The sequence below is a fragment of the Anopheles arabiensis genome, chromosome X, assembly GCF_016920715.1.
Source record: "Anopheles arabiensis isolate DONGOLA chromosome X, AaraD3, whole genome shotgun sequence".
Lineage (NCBI taxonomy): Eukaryota > Metazoa > Arthropoda > Insecta > Diptera > Culicidae > Anopheles > Anopheles arabiensis.
In genome coordinates this window covers 280,385-292,956 of record NC_053519.1, presented here as the reverse complement: position 1 = coordinate 292,956, position 12,572 = coordinate 280,385, and the positions used below count along the sequence as shown (strand labels likewise).

At 48.3% G+C, this 12,572-nt stretch overlaps 2 protein-coding genes across 4 annotated transcripts; one reads left to right on the top strand and one right to left on the bottom strand.

Moving 5' to 3' along the window:
• Positions 1 to 1,601: 1,601 nt before the first annotated feature.
• LOC120906108 (RING finger protein 141-like) lies at positions 1,602 to 5,175 on the bottom strand. The gene is made up of 2 exons (XM_040317558.1): positions 4,329 to 5,175; positions 1,602 to 4,236 (listed from the first exon to the last, which is right to left on the bottom strand). The coding sequence occupies exons 1-2, from the start codon at positions 4,484 to 4,486 to the stop codon at positions 3,408 to 3,410; spliced, it is 987 nt and encodes a 328-aa protein (XP_040173492.1). The 5' UTR covers positions 4,487 to 5,175; the 3' UTR covers positions 1,602 to 3,407.
• Positions 5,176 to 6,861: 1,686 nt separating this feature from the next.
• On the top strand, positions 6,862 to 11,555 carry LOC120905634 (histidine--tRNA ligase, cytoplasmic). Of its 3 annotated transcripts, none has more exons than XM_040316606.1 (4): positions 6,862 to 7,391; positions 7,810 to 8,118; positions 8,246 to 9,553; positions 10,991 to 11,555. In XM_040316606.1, the coding sequence occupies exons 2-4, from the start codon at positions 7,981 to 7,983 to the stop codon at positions 11,198 to 11,200; spliced, it is 1,656 nt and encodes a 551-aa protein (XP_040172540.1). In that variant the 5' UTR covers positions 6,862 to 7,391; positions 7,810 to 7,980; the 3' UTR covers positions 11,201 to 11,555. The 3 variants fall into 3 exon arrangements, with proteins under 3 accessions (XP_040172540.1, XP_040172542.1, XP_040172541.1); XM_040316607.1 differs by having other exon boundaries at positions 6,870 to 6,933; XM_040316608.1 differs by lacking the exon at positions 7,810 to 8,118 and having other exon boundaries at positions 6,863 to 7,391.
• Positions 11,556 to 12,572: the final 1,017 nt, after the last annotated feature.

Sequence of the window (12,572 nt, the reverse complement as noted above, 5' to 3'; positions counted from 1 at the left end):
ATTCCTACTATCCGAAATCGATTCCAGAAAACTTCGGCGCTAGCCGGAATCGATTCCGACGAAAAATTCATTTTTCCCCATCGCTAAAATATACAGTAATAAAGCTGTGGGAGGGACGCTATTTCGGCTTTTCAAAAGCTGCACGCGTGCCCAAGTGTCGACGGTTACTTATGCTTATCGAGCAACTGTAATGAAGTAGCGAAAAGAGTGCTCTGCGGTCCAAATTAGGTCGTCGTAAGTGTAAATCATTATGGAGGAAAACTATATCTATGGATGCTTTTCTGTTCAAAACGGTTAAAAGGGACAGGGGTTTTTAGCAACTTCCGGTGGCAAACATGCTATCAGAAAAGGGTAACTCGTCTCCACGTAATGTTAAAAACTGGAAATTACTGCCAGTACCTACATTTAAAAAGGTATTTGATCAACCCTTTAACAGAACGGAACACCCTTTACAGTGGATCGGTAACCTGCAACTCTTCAGAATTCGTCTTCCGGAGGTAACTAGAGCTTTCGTATGTGAACTAGCAAGAAAAATGCGCGGCCAACATAATCAAACAAGCTGATGGCTTCATGTGCTTCGAATCTAAGACATTTTGACATACTAAAGAATAATGCCATAAGATTTTCCGGAAAGCTATCCGACTGAAGTGATGAAAAATATTTAAACCAAAGATGTCAAACTGATGGCCCGCGAGGTCTTTCGGTGTGGCCTGCGAAGGGTTAAGCCAACATTTATTTGTAGTAGCATTTCTGCTTCTACAGTACATGTCAGTGAACTCCGCACACCCGAAATATGAAGAGATGTACAATTTCCCAGGTTTATTTATTAATTGTCAGACCATGCATCGTCATCAACACTCTATCTGTGTTTTTTCTCTACCGTTTTCTCTATGCACGTATGCACAAAAAGATATGAATTCCAAACACTTTAACCCTTTTTTTAACACTTTTTTGGCATATTGTTTTAAAAAAGGTCGAACCCCCTTTAGGTATGGTTGCAGCTTAGAATATTATTCTTCTGCCAAACGTTTACAAATTAGCTGCAATCATATCTCAGCATAAACACATGTTCCTTTTGATAGGATATTACAAACGATCGCAAGCTTTTCATGAGGCAGCCTACCAAGTCCAATATGATTAGATAGACTACTGGTGAATTGGTTCTGATTTTTGTTGCCATAACAAATAGGGATTGCTATGGAGATTAGCAGGAGAAGAGTAATGGTTACTAAAGACTTGTATTACACTTTGCACTCTCCTACTGTCAAATGAATATTTGTCTACGTCTAGACTGGATTGGACAAACCAACCTGTACGAATTCATGGACCTTGCACATCATCAAAAATAATTCATTATTTCTTATGAACGTAAAAACGGCTTTCACAATCGATCCCGACTCAAAAATATTGATAATCAAAATGACACCAATTTCAACATAAAATTTACTACACCTGTATTGGATAAACCAACGTAATTAGTCATGCCCAGGTTGTTGGCATTATTTTCGCGCATAAAATCTTATTAGTTGGCACAAAATTATGCAAATTATGAAAATATCAGAGGCCTTTGGCCTATTGAAAATAATGTGCTACAACAATTGTTTTTTTGTATCTTATTTTACATCAATGTTTTAACTATTGTAACGTAACAGTTATTCCGAAATGGAATGAAAAGAACTGCTAACGATCTGATGTTTGTATCATAAGATGTAATACAAAAACTAGGCTGCGACAAGTGCTACTATTTTCAGCGGCATTTTGGCCCGCGGGGTCAAATAAGTTTGACATCGCTGATTTAAACAAATATTTAAGAGAAAGAAACCACGAAACCTGTATAGAAGCAGAATTGCAACGAAGCCTCCCTTCATTATCAAAGCGAGCAACGTGGACTCGGCAATGTGGTATCGGCAATACGTCTAAACTTCATGCAAACAACAATAAGCGTTTGCAGGTACTTTTTAATAAAGCTCTTTAATCTAAGCGGGAAATGACAACACCTTTTATGGCTAGCTTCTTGTACTTCTACTTCTTTGTTTGGCACTTCATACTTTTTTCAACTGGAGATGCCGCATTCAACAGTATCTTCCTTTTCTCGCATCGCACGATCGGGCCCGCAATTATTAAAGTAAATTTTGGTACTCATAGTGCTTGTAAGGTATCTTGCCAAACGTTCATTTGGATTACAGTGGCGGCCACCCAAAGCTGCTTATTTTCACCTATTATCTGACTTTGCGACACCCTGTTCTCTAGACGGACAGTTCTCTAGATTGCCTAGGTTATTTAATACGCCGATGTCCACTCAAAATAGTCGATGAATTTTCCAGGAGTTCTCATACCTGTGGGACACTATTGACTCCTTCTTACGTGAAATGAACTTAATGTAATGGGAATTGGACTCTATAGCATCCTTGTTAGACAAATCCAATAGGAATTTCCAATGCGCCTGTCCAAAACGTGTGCCATAGAGTCTAATTTCTAACGTTATGAAGTTCACTTCCAATAAGATAGAGTCAAGGAAGTGTCCCACAACTATGAGAACCCCTGAAAACCCCTGTAATAACTGATAGCAAATGATTTAAAAAATTGGTATGCTGATAACTGATAGCAAAGGTAAGAAATTTGGTATGCGCTCCACTGAAAGACTGGGCAGTCTTTTCAGTCATTTCAGTCATTTCAGGAGCAAAATGACCACGTAGCGTGCCGCAAGGTCAGATGATAGGTGAAATTACGCGGTTCCCGACTTTAGGTGGCCGCCATTGTGTAAGAAATAAAAACATAATTTTCATCACAATATCAAACGTGGTGGCTTTGGTGCAATTTTAAATGCATTACAATATTATCAATTGATTGAATTTTGGCATCGTAAAGCATAATAATATCTAAAAAGGGACCGAACATGTTTGCGATGCGAAAAGGTCCTCATACCATTTTGATTAGTGCGCCCTACGAGTAACTCGCTGTAATAGGATAATTGCTGTTAATTGTCAAAGCAAAAATGTCATGAAAATATTAACCTAACTCTAACATATATCGATTGTTGCCGGCTTTAAAGAGTCGTAAACAGAGGGAAAAGCGGTTAATAGTGCTATAACATTAGGATGGCTTTGCAAAACTGATTAACAAGATGTTGAAAGAAGCGTGATTTAAGGCTTTTTAGAAAATCGAAAGTATATGGGACAGTCTAAAGGATGAAACGAAAATATTAAATAGGAAGGGCTTGACGTAATTCATTGAGCAAGCACATTACCGATCACTTTGCTCTAGATTCGAAAATCCCTGAGCAACAAATGAGCAGCGCTTAATAGTGAATTAATAAAACATTTGAATTTAGAGTTGAAAAACAAAAAGTAAAACTACAGTGGCCAACAAACACTCTCTCTCCCCCCTCCCCCCTCCCAAAGGCCAAATCACAAGTCCAGCATCCGGCGCAGCCAGTTCCGGTCGCCGTCGTCGTCATCGTCCGCGACCGGCTCGTTCGACAGCTTCAGCAGCGTGGCGCAGATCTCCTCGCTCACCTCGTTCGCTTCCGGCATCTCGGACAGGACCCAGGTGTCGTCCGTGCTGGCGAGCGCCTCGTCGCAGATCGGGCACGTCTTCTGGTGGATGTTCCACTGCTCGATGCACGGCATGCAGTAGCTGTGCGCGCACGGCAGCGACACCTCCGGCCGGCGCTCGAGACAGATGCAGCACTCGTCGGCGTGGTCGGTGGCGTCCGCTGGGCCGGCCGCGATCGCATCGACCTGCGCCATCAGGATCGAGGCGGTGGTGCAGTCGGGAAAGACGAACGTGCCGCCGCCCGAAGATGAGCAGGTCGAGGCCGAGCTGGACAGCGGGACGGTGGTGGGTGTGGCGGTGCGCGCGGGACTCTCCGGCGGTGGCCGGGCGGCGCCAGCAGCAGCAGCGGACGGGCCGGCCCCGTCCACCTTGGCCGACGGCGGCGTGTCCGGCGGCCCGGTGGCGGAGCTGCCGGTGCTCGACCGGGACGGGCTCGCGCCCGGACTGTGTATCCGCTGGCTCTCGACCGTCACCATCGCGTGGAGGTTCGTCTGGAAGGTGCGGAACACCTGCAGGAACTGCTGCAGCGTCAGCAGCTTGAAGCAGTCAATCTTGCGCGTCTCCGGGTCTATCTTGACGCAGGCGATGCGCACCGTCCGCTTCCAGAGGATGGAGTTGTCCGTGCCCTTCTTCACCGCAAACACCAGCTGCTTCCCGTTCGGGTCGAGACACTTTCGTGAGCTGGGGAAGGGAGGGAAAGCGAAAAAGGAGCGGATTGAGCCGAACGATGAGTCATCGAGGCGAAGAGAGAGACGGACAAGGGGGATACCTACAGTCGGTTCAGATCGGCCAGACACTTCTGGAAGTCTTCGTACCCGAGGTTGTTGATCTCGGAGAAGATGTGGACCTGCTTTTTGATCTCGAACTGCAGCGAGTCGACCGCATCGGCCGGCAAAATGCGCTGCGAAATGCTGGACGCCTGGCTGCCCATCTCCTTGCCCCTCTTTGTCTTGGCACACACACACACACACACACACACACTCACTCACACGCACACTGGTTGTTTTTGCTACTTTTGGTTGTGCTCGCACTTGCAAGCTCACTCACATCGTCGGCGTGCAGACGCGAAAAGCTCGCAATTGTTGCTGATTGTACAGCGATTACATTTCGGATTGATTGCAGCTTGCACTGGCGGCGGTTGATTGTATCCGGTGCTGGGTGGTGGTGATGACTCACCGACGCACACACTCCGTGTTTTAGATGGGCGATTGAGGGGAGAAAAAAAGTGAGCAAAACAACTGGATTGAGCACGGGAATGGCGTCTCAGGAAAATGTGTCCACTGTCGCTCTGCCCTTGTGTCATCTAAACAACTGCTTCTGTTATTTTTTTGTTCCACTTTTGCTATCGAACAGCTGTGGGTGGGACGGGAAAAACGGGTCCAGTTTCGCTGGAAAATGTCATCCAGCAGCATGGAATGTTTATGTTGTCTATTCGCGGAATTCCACCACACACTTCCACAGAACTGGGCAGGAGGGAGGGGACATTCTCGTGAACCGTAAGGTATGAGACATTTAAAATTCTTGTCATTAATTGTTAGTTTCCTTTATTTCTAGAAACTGGTAGTACTATTTTGCGTTATAAAATGTTACATTTGTTTTGGATGTTGTTACAATGGAATTTGAATCCGTTTGACAGACGTGAAGTGCCCTCTACACCACGCGCAAAGATTCGCCCGGATGTGTGTTGAACATTTGCGCAATATTTGCAGCTTCATCGATTGACGGCGCTCTGGCACCAATCGAACGCGACATTGAACATTGAAAATGTATGGGATTCGACATGTTCGATTTGATAACCAACAAATTTTAAGGCCTAAAATACATGGACCGGAATTTCGCGGCCGCGGATTGCAAAATAAAATACAAAATTCGTTTCTCGACTCGCGTTTTCACATAAATCCACCAGAAAAAGTAAGGCTGGAAATAGACGAACCGAGATCGTCGCGGTACCGCGAAATTCGCGCCTTGTTTATAACAGTTGTAGAACAGTTGGGCTGTCAAATCTTCCGCGCCTCCGATCGTGCCTGCTGTTTCGCAGAGATACCCAACTTCGGTATTCCTGAGATTTTCGCGGTAGCGCGAACCGATTGTTTTCACTTTTTTTGGTGAATTCGCTTGAAAAAACGTGTAGGGAAAAGAGTTTTGTATTTTATTTTGCATAAACTATGTGAAATAACCAATTTGATTCGAAAATTGATAAACATTATTTCTTCTTGGCACATTCAATCGTCACCAGACCTCGGATGGTTCCATACACGAACCGCGATTATCTCGCCTATCTGTCAGATTTTATAACAGAATTGACAGCTCAAGTCATACGCGATTTTCGCGGTACCGCGACGATCTCGGTTCGTCTATTTCCAGCCTTAGGCCGCAAATACACGACGCGCGTTTCCGCGCCCGCGGAAACGCGTATAACAATCCAGCCATAGAAATAAAATGTCATTCGAACGCGCTACCGCGGAAACGCAGAGATGCTCAGCTGGATATCTCTGCGGAACTGGCCTTAGGCCGCAAATACACGACGCGCGTTTCCGCGGGCGCGTTCAAACGCGTATAACAGTTCCGCAGAGATATCCAGCTGAGCATCTCTGCGTTTCCGCGGTAGCGCGTTCGAATGACATTTCATTTCTATGGCTGGATTGTTAGGCCGCAAATACACGACGCGCGTTTGCGCGGGCGCGTTCAAACGCGTATAACAGTTCTGCAGAGATATCCAGCATGAGCATCTCTGCGTTTCCGCGGTAGCGCGTTCGAATGACATTTCATTTATATGGCTGGATTGTTATACGCGTTTCCGCGGGCGCGGAAACGCGCGTCGTGTATTTACGGCCTTATACGCGTTTCCGCGGGCGCGGAAACGCGCGTCGTGTATTTGCGGCCTTAGGCCCGTGTCTGTGCTCCATCGGATGCGATTTTATCGGAAGGCCTGTCAAAATTTTATATGAGATTTGACAGATAACGTCGGACGTGCGATTTCGTCGTACGACGGAATCAAAATTTTTTGATTTCGTCAGACGCCGCATCCGATTTTATCTGTCAAACTAAATGTGTGGTGTTTTGTAGGAACAATCTCAACTTAATTTTTCATAATCGTTATATTATTAATATCATCCAAATAATCGCAATATTATACGAAAAAGCGTTTGACAGCACGTGCGATAAAATCGCATGCGATGGAGCACAGACACGGGCCTTAAATTTTTGTAATTATTGCGCCGCAAACGTTCTCGCTGGGTGCAGAAGGGTGCTTAACGGCAGACGACACCAACGCTGACAGCCTGCGCCAGGGCGAAACGTCAAAAATTGCACGGCGTGCAACTGTCAGGCGGGGCGGCGGGTCTGTTTTGCTGGCCGCTTATCGAGGGTACCGCTCGTGTAGGTCTGCAACGTGTAAATACGCTTTCCCCCGTTTTGTGGCAGGGGTGTGCACGAGGTGGTCTGATCAGGCGAGAGGGGAAGCGGGTTGGTAGAAAGGCGGAAGGGACAATTCTGCGAGTGCAGTACAGCCATCAGCGTCAGCAGCAGCGGTAGTACGTCCGCACACAACGCGCTTTCCTTCCACACGCGCACACACACACACTCACTCACACAGAGTCCGGTGCCGGGTCGTGTTGCGCGGTCCCTTGCCCTTGCCCCAGGGTCCCACTTCTTTCCCATTTCCCATCGGTGCCACATTTCGGTAGTTTTGGTTTCCCCCGTGTGGCCACGCGCGTGGAAGACAAGCAGAAAGTGTAGCAGCGATGACGGCAAAGGATACGCTCGAGGCTGCCATCACCGCCCAGGGAGACGTGGTGCGGAAGCTGAAGTCGGCCGCCACGAAGGATAAGCCGAAGGTAAATTGCGACCAGCCGGAAACCCCAAGGGTCCACAGGCGACGCTAAGAAGGCATTAAGCACGTGGGGGGCGTGAGCGACAATTTGGTACTTTTTAACCCCAAACTTTAGTACTTTTCTGGGGGCCAATTTGTGTACAGTTTCTTTTTCCACTTCCAACTTTTTCCAATTGCTTCTTGTATTTTTTTTGTTGCTGCTGAGAGTGCAAAAATCGAACAATGCCGCAACGCGATCGAGTTTCACCGCGGAAATCCGCAGCAAATTATGCGGTCTGCAATCAAGCCACTACTACCATCCCCGCTCGCCCAATAAACCACCCACCCACCACAAGCAACTCACAAATGGGGAAAGCAGTTCCAATTGTTGGAAAGAAGGCCAACAAAAACTCAATTCCATTCCATCTTACCATTCACGCTAGGTGCGAGCGCGAGAGAAAGAGAGTACAATTGCGTCAGCAGCAGCACGAACGCGAGTGACGACACGAAAGTGAAAGGAAAATCAGCTGAAAAGTGTGGCTCGAAAGTGCACTCCCGCGCCCGCGTTACAAAGAAAAGGGCTCTTGGGAGTGGGGCGGGAAGGGCATTGCACAATGCTGGCGAGACAATTGCTGCTCGGAGCCGGCTGCTCGCTGCGCCGGTTTTCCTCCGCCAGTCGGGGTGCGATGGTGGCCAGCACGATGCAGGCGATACGGGCGGGCGAGGAGGACGTCCGGCAACGGCTCGCTCAGGTCAGGCGATAGAAAAATAGGAGGAAAACCCCCGAATCGATTGAAGGGATTGAAGGGATTTTTATTGCTTTGCTATGAATTGGAAACTAATTCCTATTTCGTCTGTTTTTTTCCGCATCATACGCAGATCAACGAGGAGGTCCAGAAGCTGCTGGCGCTGAAGGAACAGCTCAAGCAGCTCACCGTTGACGATGATGGCAGCGGCGAGACAGCGGCGGCAGCAGCAGCACCAGCGCCGGGCAAACCAGCGGCGACCAGTGAGCCCGGCAACCGCAACCTGTCGCTGAAAACGCCGAAGGGCACGCGCGACTACGGCCCGGAAGCGATGGCGCTGCGGCAGCGCGTGCTCGACCAGGTGGTGCGCGTGTTCCGCCGGCACGGCGCGGAAACGATCGACACGCCCGTGTTCGAGCTGAAGGAGGTGCTGACCGGCAAGTACGGCGAGGACTCGAAGCTGATCTACGACCTGAAGGACCAGGGCGGCGAGATACTGGCGCTCCGGTACGACTTGACCGTGCCGTTCGCGCGCTACGTCGGCATGGGCAACGTGTTCAACATCAAGCGGTACCACATCGCGAAGGTGTACCGGCGAGACAATCCGCAGATAACGCGCGGCCGGTACCGGGAGTTCTACCAGTGCGACTTCGACATTGCCGGCACGTACGACCCGATGCTGCCGGACGCGGAGTGCGTGAAGGTGGTGTGCGAAATCCTCGCCGAGGTTGGGGTGGGCGACTTCGTGGTGAAGCTGAACCACCGCAAGCTGCTCGACGGCATCTTCGAGGCGTGCGGCGTGCCGGCAGACAAGTTCCGCACCGCCTGCTCCTCGGTCGACAAGCTGGACAAGACGCCCTGGGAGGAGGTGCGGCGCGAGATGGTGGAGGAGAAGGGGCTGTCGGAGGAGGCGGTCGGGCGGATCGGGCAGTTCGTGACGCTGCACGGCGGCACCGAGCTGATCGAGCGGCTGGCGGCGGACGAGACGCTGCGCGGCATCAAGGTGGCGATGGAGGGGCTGGAGGACATGCGGCTGCTGCTGCAGTACTGCGAGATATTCCAGGTGGCGGACCGAGTGTCGTTCGATCTGAGCCTGGCCCGCGGGCTGGACTACTATACCGGCGTGATATACGAGGCGGTCCTGCTCGTCGGCGGCGGCGGCGCAGGAGGCGGCGGCAGCGCGGACGAGGAGATCACGGTCGGGTCGGTGGCGGGCGGCGGCCGGTACGACAATCTGGTCGGCATGTTCAACCCAAAGCGCAAGCAGGTGCCGTGTGTCGGCGTGTCGATCGGGGTGGAGCGGCTGTTTTCCATCCTGGAGGCGCGGGCCGGCGGCAAAACACGCACCAACGAGACGGAGGTGTACGTCGCGTCCGCTCACAAGGGTCTGCACCTGAAGCGGCTCGAAATACTCAACAAGCTGTGGACGGCCGGCCTCAAGGTAGGTCCATTCTGTGGAGCGGAGTTTATAACACAGTAATTTATTTTCTGGTTATTTGAACTGGATTTTCTAGACCCTAGTGTATTTGAAACAGGACTAACTATAATGAACATTTACCAACGACTATTATAATGTGCATACTAGTGATGTGCTCTTTGGAGTGCACTCACGACTCCGATCCGACTCCGGCTATTGTTAGTCTGATTACGACTCCGACAAAATGGGAACCACTAGTTCCACCCGAAGTCAGAGTCATCCCGAGTCGTCCGGAGTCGTTTGGAGTCTTTGGAGTCGGTTGCAGTCTGAGTCTTCCGAAGTCCGAACGACTCTGACTACCAATGACTCCGCACGACTCTGGGCGACTCCGAGCAACTCCGAACGACTCCAAAGACTCCGAACGAATTTGGACGACTCGAGATAACTCCGACTCCCAACGACTACCGACAACTCCGGATGACTCGAACGACTTCCAACGACTCCGGACGACTCCGGATGACTCGAACGACTTCCAACAACTCCGGACGACTTCGGATGACTCCAACTCCCAACAACTCTGATCAACTCCGGACGATTACGGGCGAATCCGGACGACTCCGGATAATGCAGGGCGGATGCCTACCTGTCGGAGTCAGCAAACATCTGGAGTCGACTCCGATCCAACTCCGATAATTTCGGAATCAACTTTACCCATTACTAGTGCATACATCAGCGACTTCATCATCTTCATTGCACACATGTTTCTTTCTTAACACTCTTCCTCAACTTGTGCCATGAAGTTCTAGCATTTCGGTTTTTTTGCTTTGCCAGTGACTTCGTTAGTATGGCAGTAACATTTCTTCTTGAAGGTAACACCACATCCAAAGTTCCGTTTCAGTTCATGCGATTTTATCATTTCCTATACCCATTTATTGCGTGCTTCACAGACGAGAACTTGTTTAAAATTCCTGGGTTCTTCATTTTGTTCAGAAGAACCCACCACAGAAGTTTCTTCTCTGAATTGGGAACAGGTGCGATACTTTTCATAGTACATAGTAACAAGAACATTACGTGGCATTGGTTGATGTACAAGCCGCTTCCCAAATTCAGCCGCGCAATTTTCATTTTGGCATTCGTTTCACGATGTTCAAATCGACTATGACACAGGTGTATACAAGAAGCTTCATGATCTTTATCCACCAACATGATTTGTTCAGTCTGTTTTAGGTGATACAGTCCACCTTTACGTTCACCTGTCAGCAATACTTGCTTTCCTTTCAGGACTCGGTATCCTAACTTATCGAAACGCACTTCGAAACCTTTATCGGTAAATGTTGCTTACTATAACATGTTGCCCTCACGTTGCTTTCTACAACAAATTCATTCTTGGACGGCGCAAATAAAGAAAAGAAAATGGCACCGAAACTAATGGGGCACACGTTTCCTCCTCTTCCAACACAGGCGGAACACTCGTACAAGCTCAACCCGAAGCTGCTGGCCCAGCTGCAGCACTGCGAGGAGTACCAGATCCCGTACGCGGTCATACTCGGCGATGGCGAGCTGTCGCGCGGTGTCGTCAAGCTGCGCGAGATTGCCACCCGCAAGGAGGAAGAGGTCGCCCTGGACACGTTCATCGAGGAGCTGCGCCGTCGGCTACTATCCACCGCCTAACGTGCGAAGGCAAAGATTGTCCGCGCTTTTTTTGCTTCTGTCTACCAACCCATCCCAACCAATCATCCATCAAGCAATCAAGCAAGCAGGTCAAAAGAGAGAACAACTCAAAAGCACACGCAAACTTTTAGAAGTGCGCATAACTTATCATTTGTTTCTTAAAAACACAAACGCGCGCGCTTGTTGTGCAAAAGACAAGGTTTTTTTTATTTTGATGCTTTCCATTTCTCATTCGAATCATTATTATGTTTGTTTGTGGTTTTTGCGCTACGCATTTGTGCTTCTCATGTGCACGTGCCCCGAGCAAGGTGCACTAATTGAACATGAAAAATAAATTAGTTACACCTAGATATGATTTTTGTGTTTGGGCGTTCGTTGAACTACTGATTGGTGACTTTTGCCGTCGAGTTGAGAAACAAAAAAACACGCACATACACAATCAGGCTTGTTATATTCTCATACCTTATAATTATAATTTATTTTCTAAAATTCAATGCCTTTGGCCTATTGAACGGAACAGAACGAATATCAATAGCAACGATTACTGTCGTTAGGTATGCCTTTTAGCGCAATGTAGTAGTCAGCTTGGTATGATGATGTTTGATGAAACTTATTGAAAGTAGCTTTCTGAACGATTATAGTCAACCAATGGTGTGTTTGATTTGACGTCGATTTTTCAATCAACTAAGTATGCAAATTTTGACCTTCGTTTCGTAAATGATCAACATGCAATTATTTCCTTTGCATTTTTAAACATATCCTCAACAGAATTCCCCGTATGAACTATTTTTACTCATGCCACGACTATAACCACTATAACCACATGTCTATTTTCTGTGGACATAGTAGACTTAAAGGAATTGAGCATGATGGCGAAAATCATATCTTAATCATTTGCATAACCTATTCTACCCATTTTTGAAGGTTACAAAACATGTCCTTCATTTGATCAGCGTTTCGCGTAACTCGTCGAGATCATACGGCCGCCGTCTAGTATAGGCGAAAATAGTCTACTAAGATGCAGCAGCAAAATCTCGTGTAACGTTAGCACCGTGGTGTCATGATACTAGGGCTCGGTGGGGAAAGGTGAGCAAGAAAAATCCGCCTCGGGGCCCCAACGTTCATCCTTCCGTGGGCCCTTGTCGCTAGTACTCTGTCCATACGGCATACTATAGACTAGCTATCTACGGGGCCCCCGGCGACCGCCTAGTCCGCCTACCGTTAGATCCGCCACTGGTTCCGTCACACGAGAATACTTTTTTGTAAACTCAGGTTGAGACACACAGATCACACTTGCTAATTTGCTACGAGAAAGTTGCATGTGAAGATTTAGCAAAACTGCACACAACTATTGGATTTGAGATATGTATTT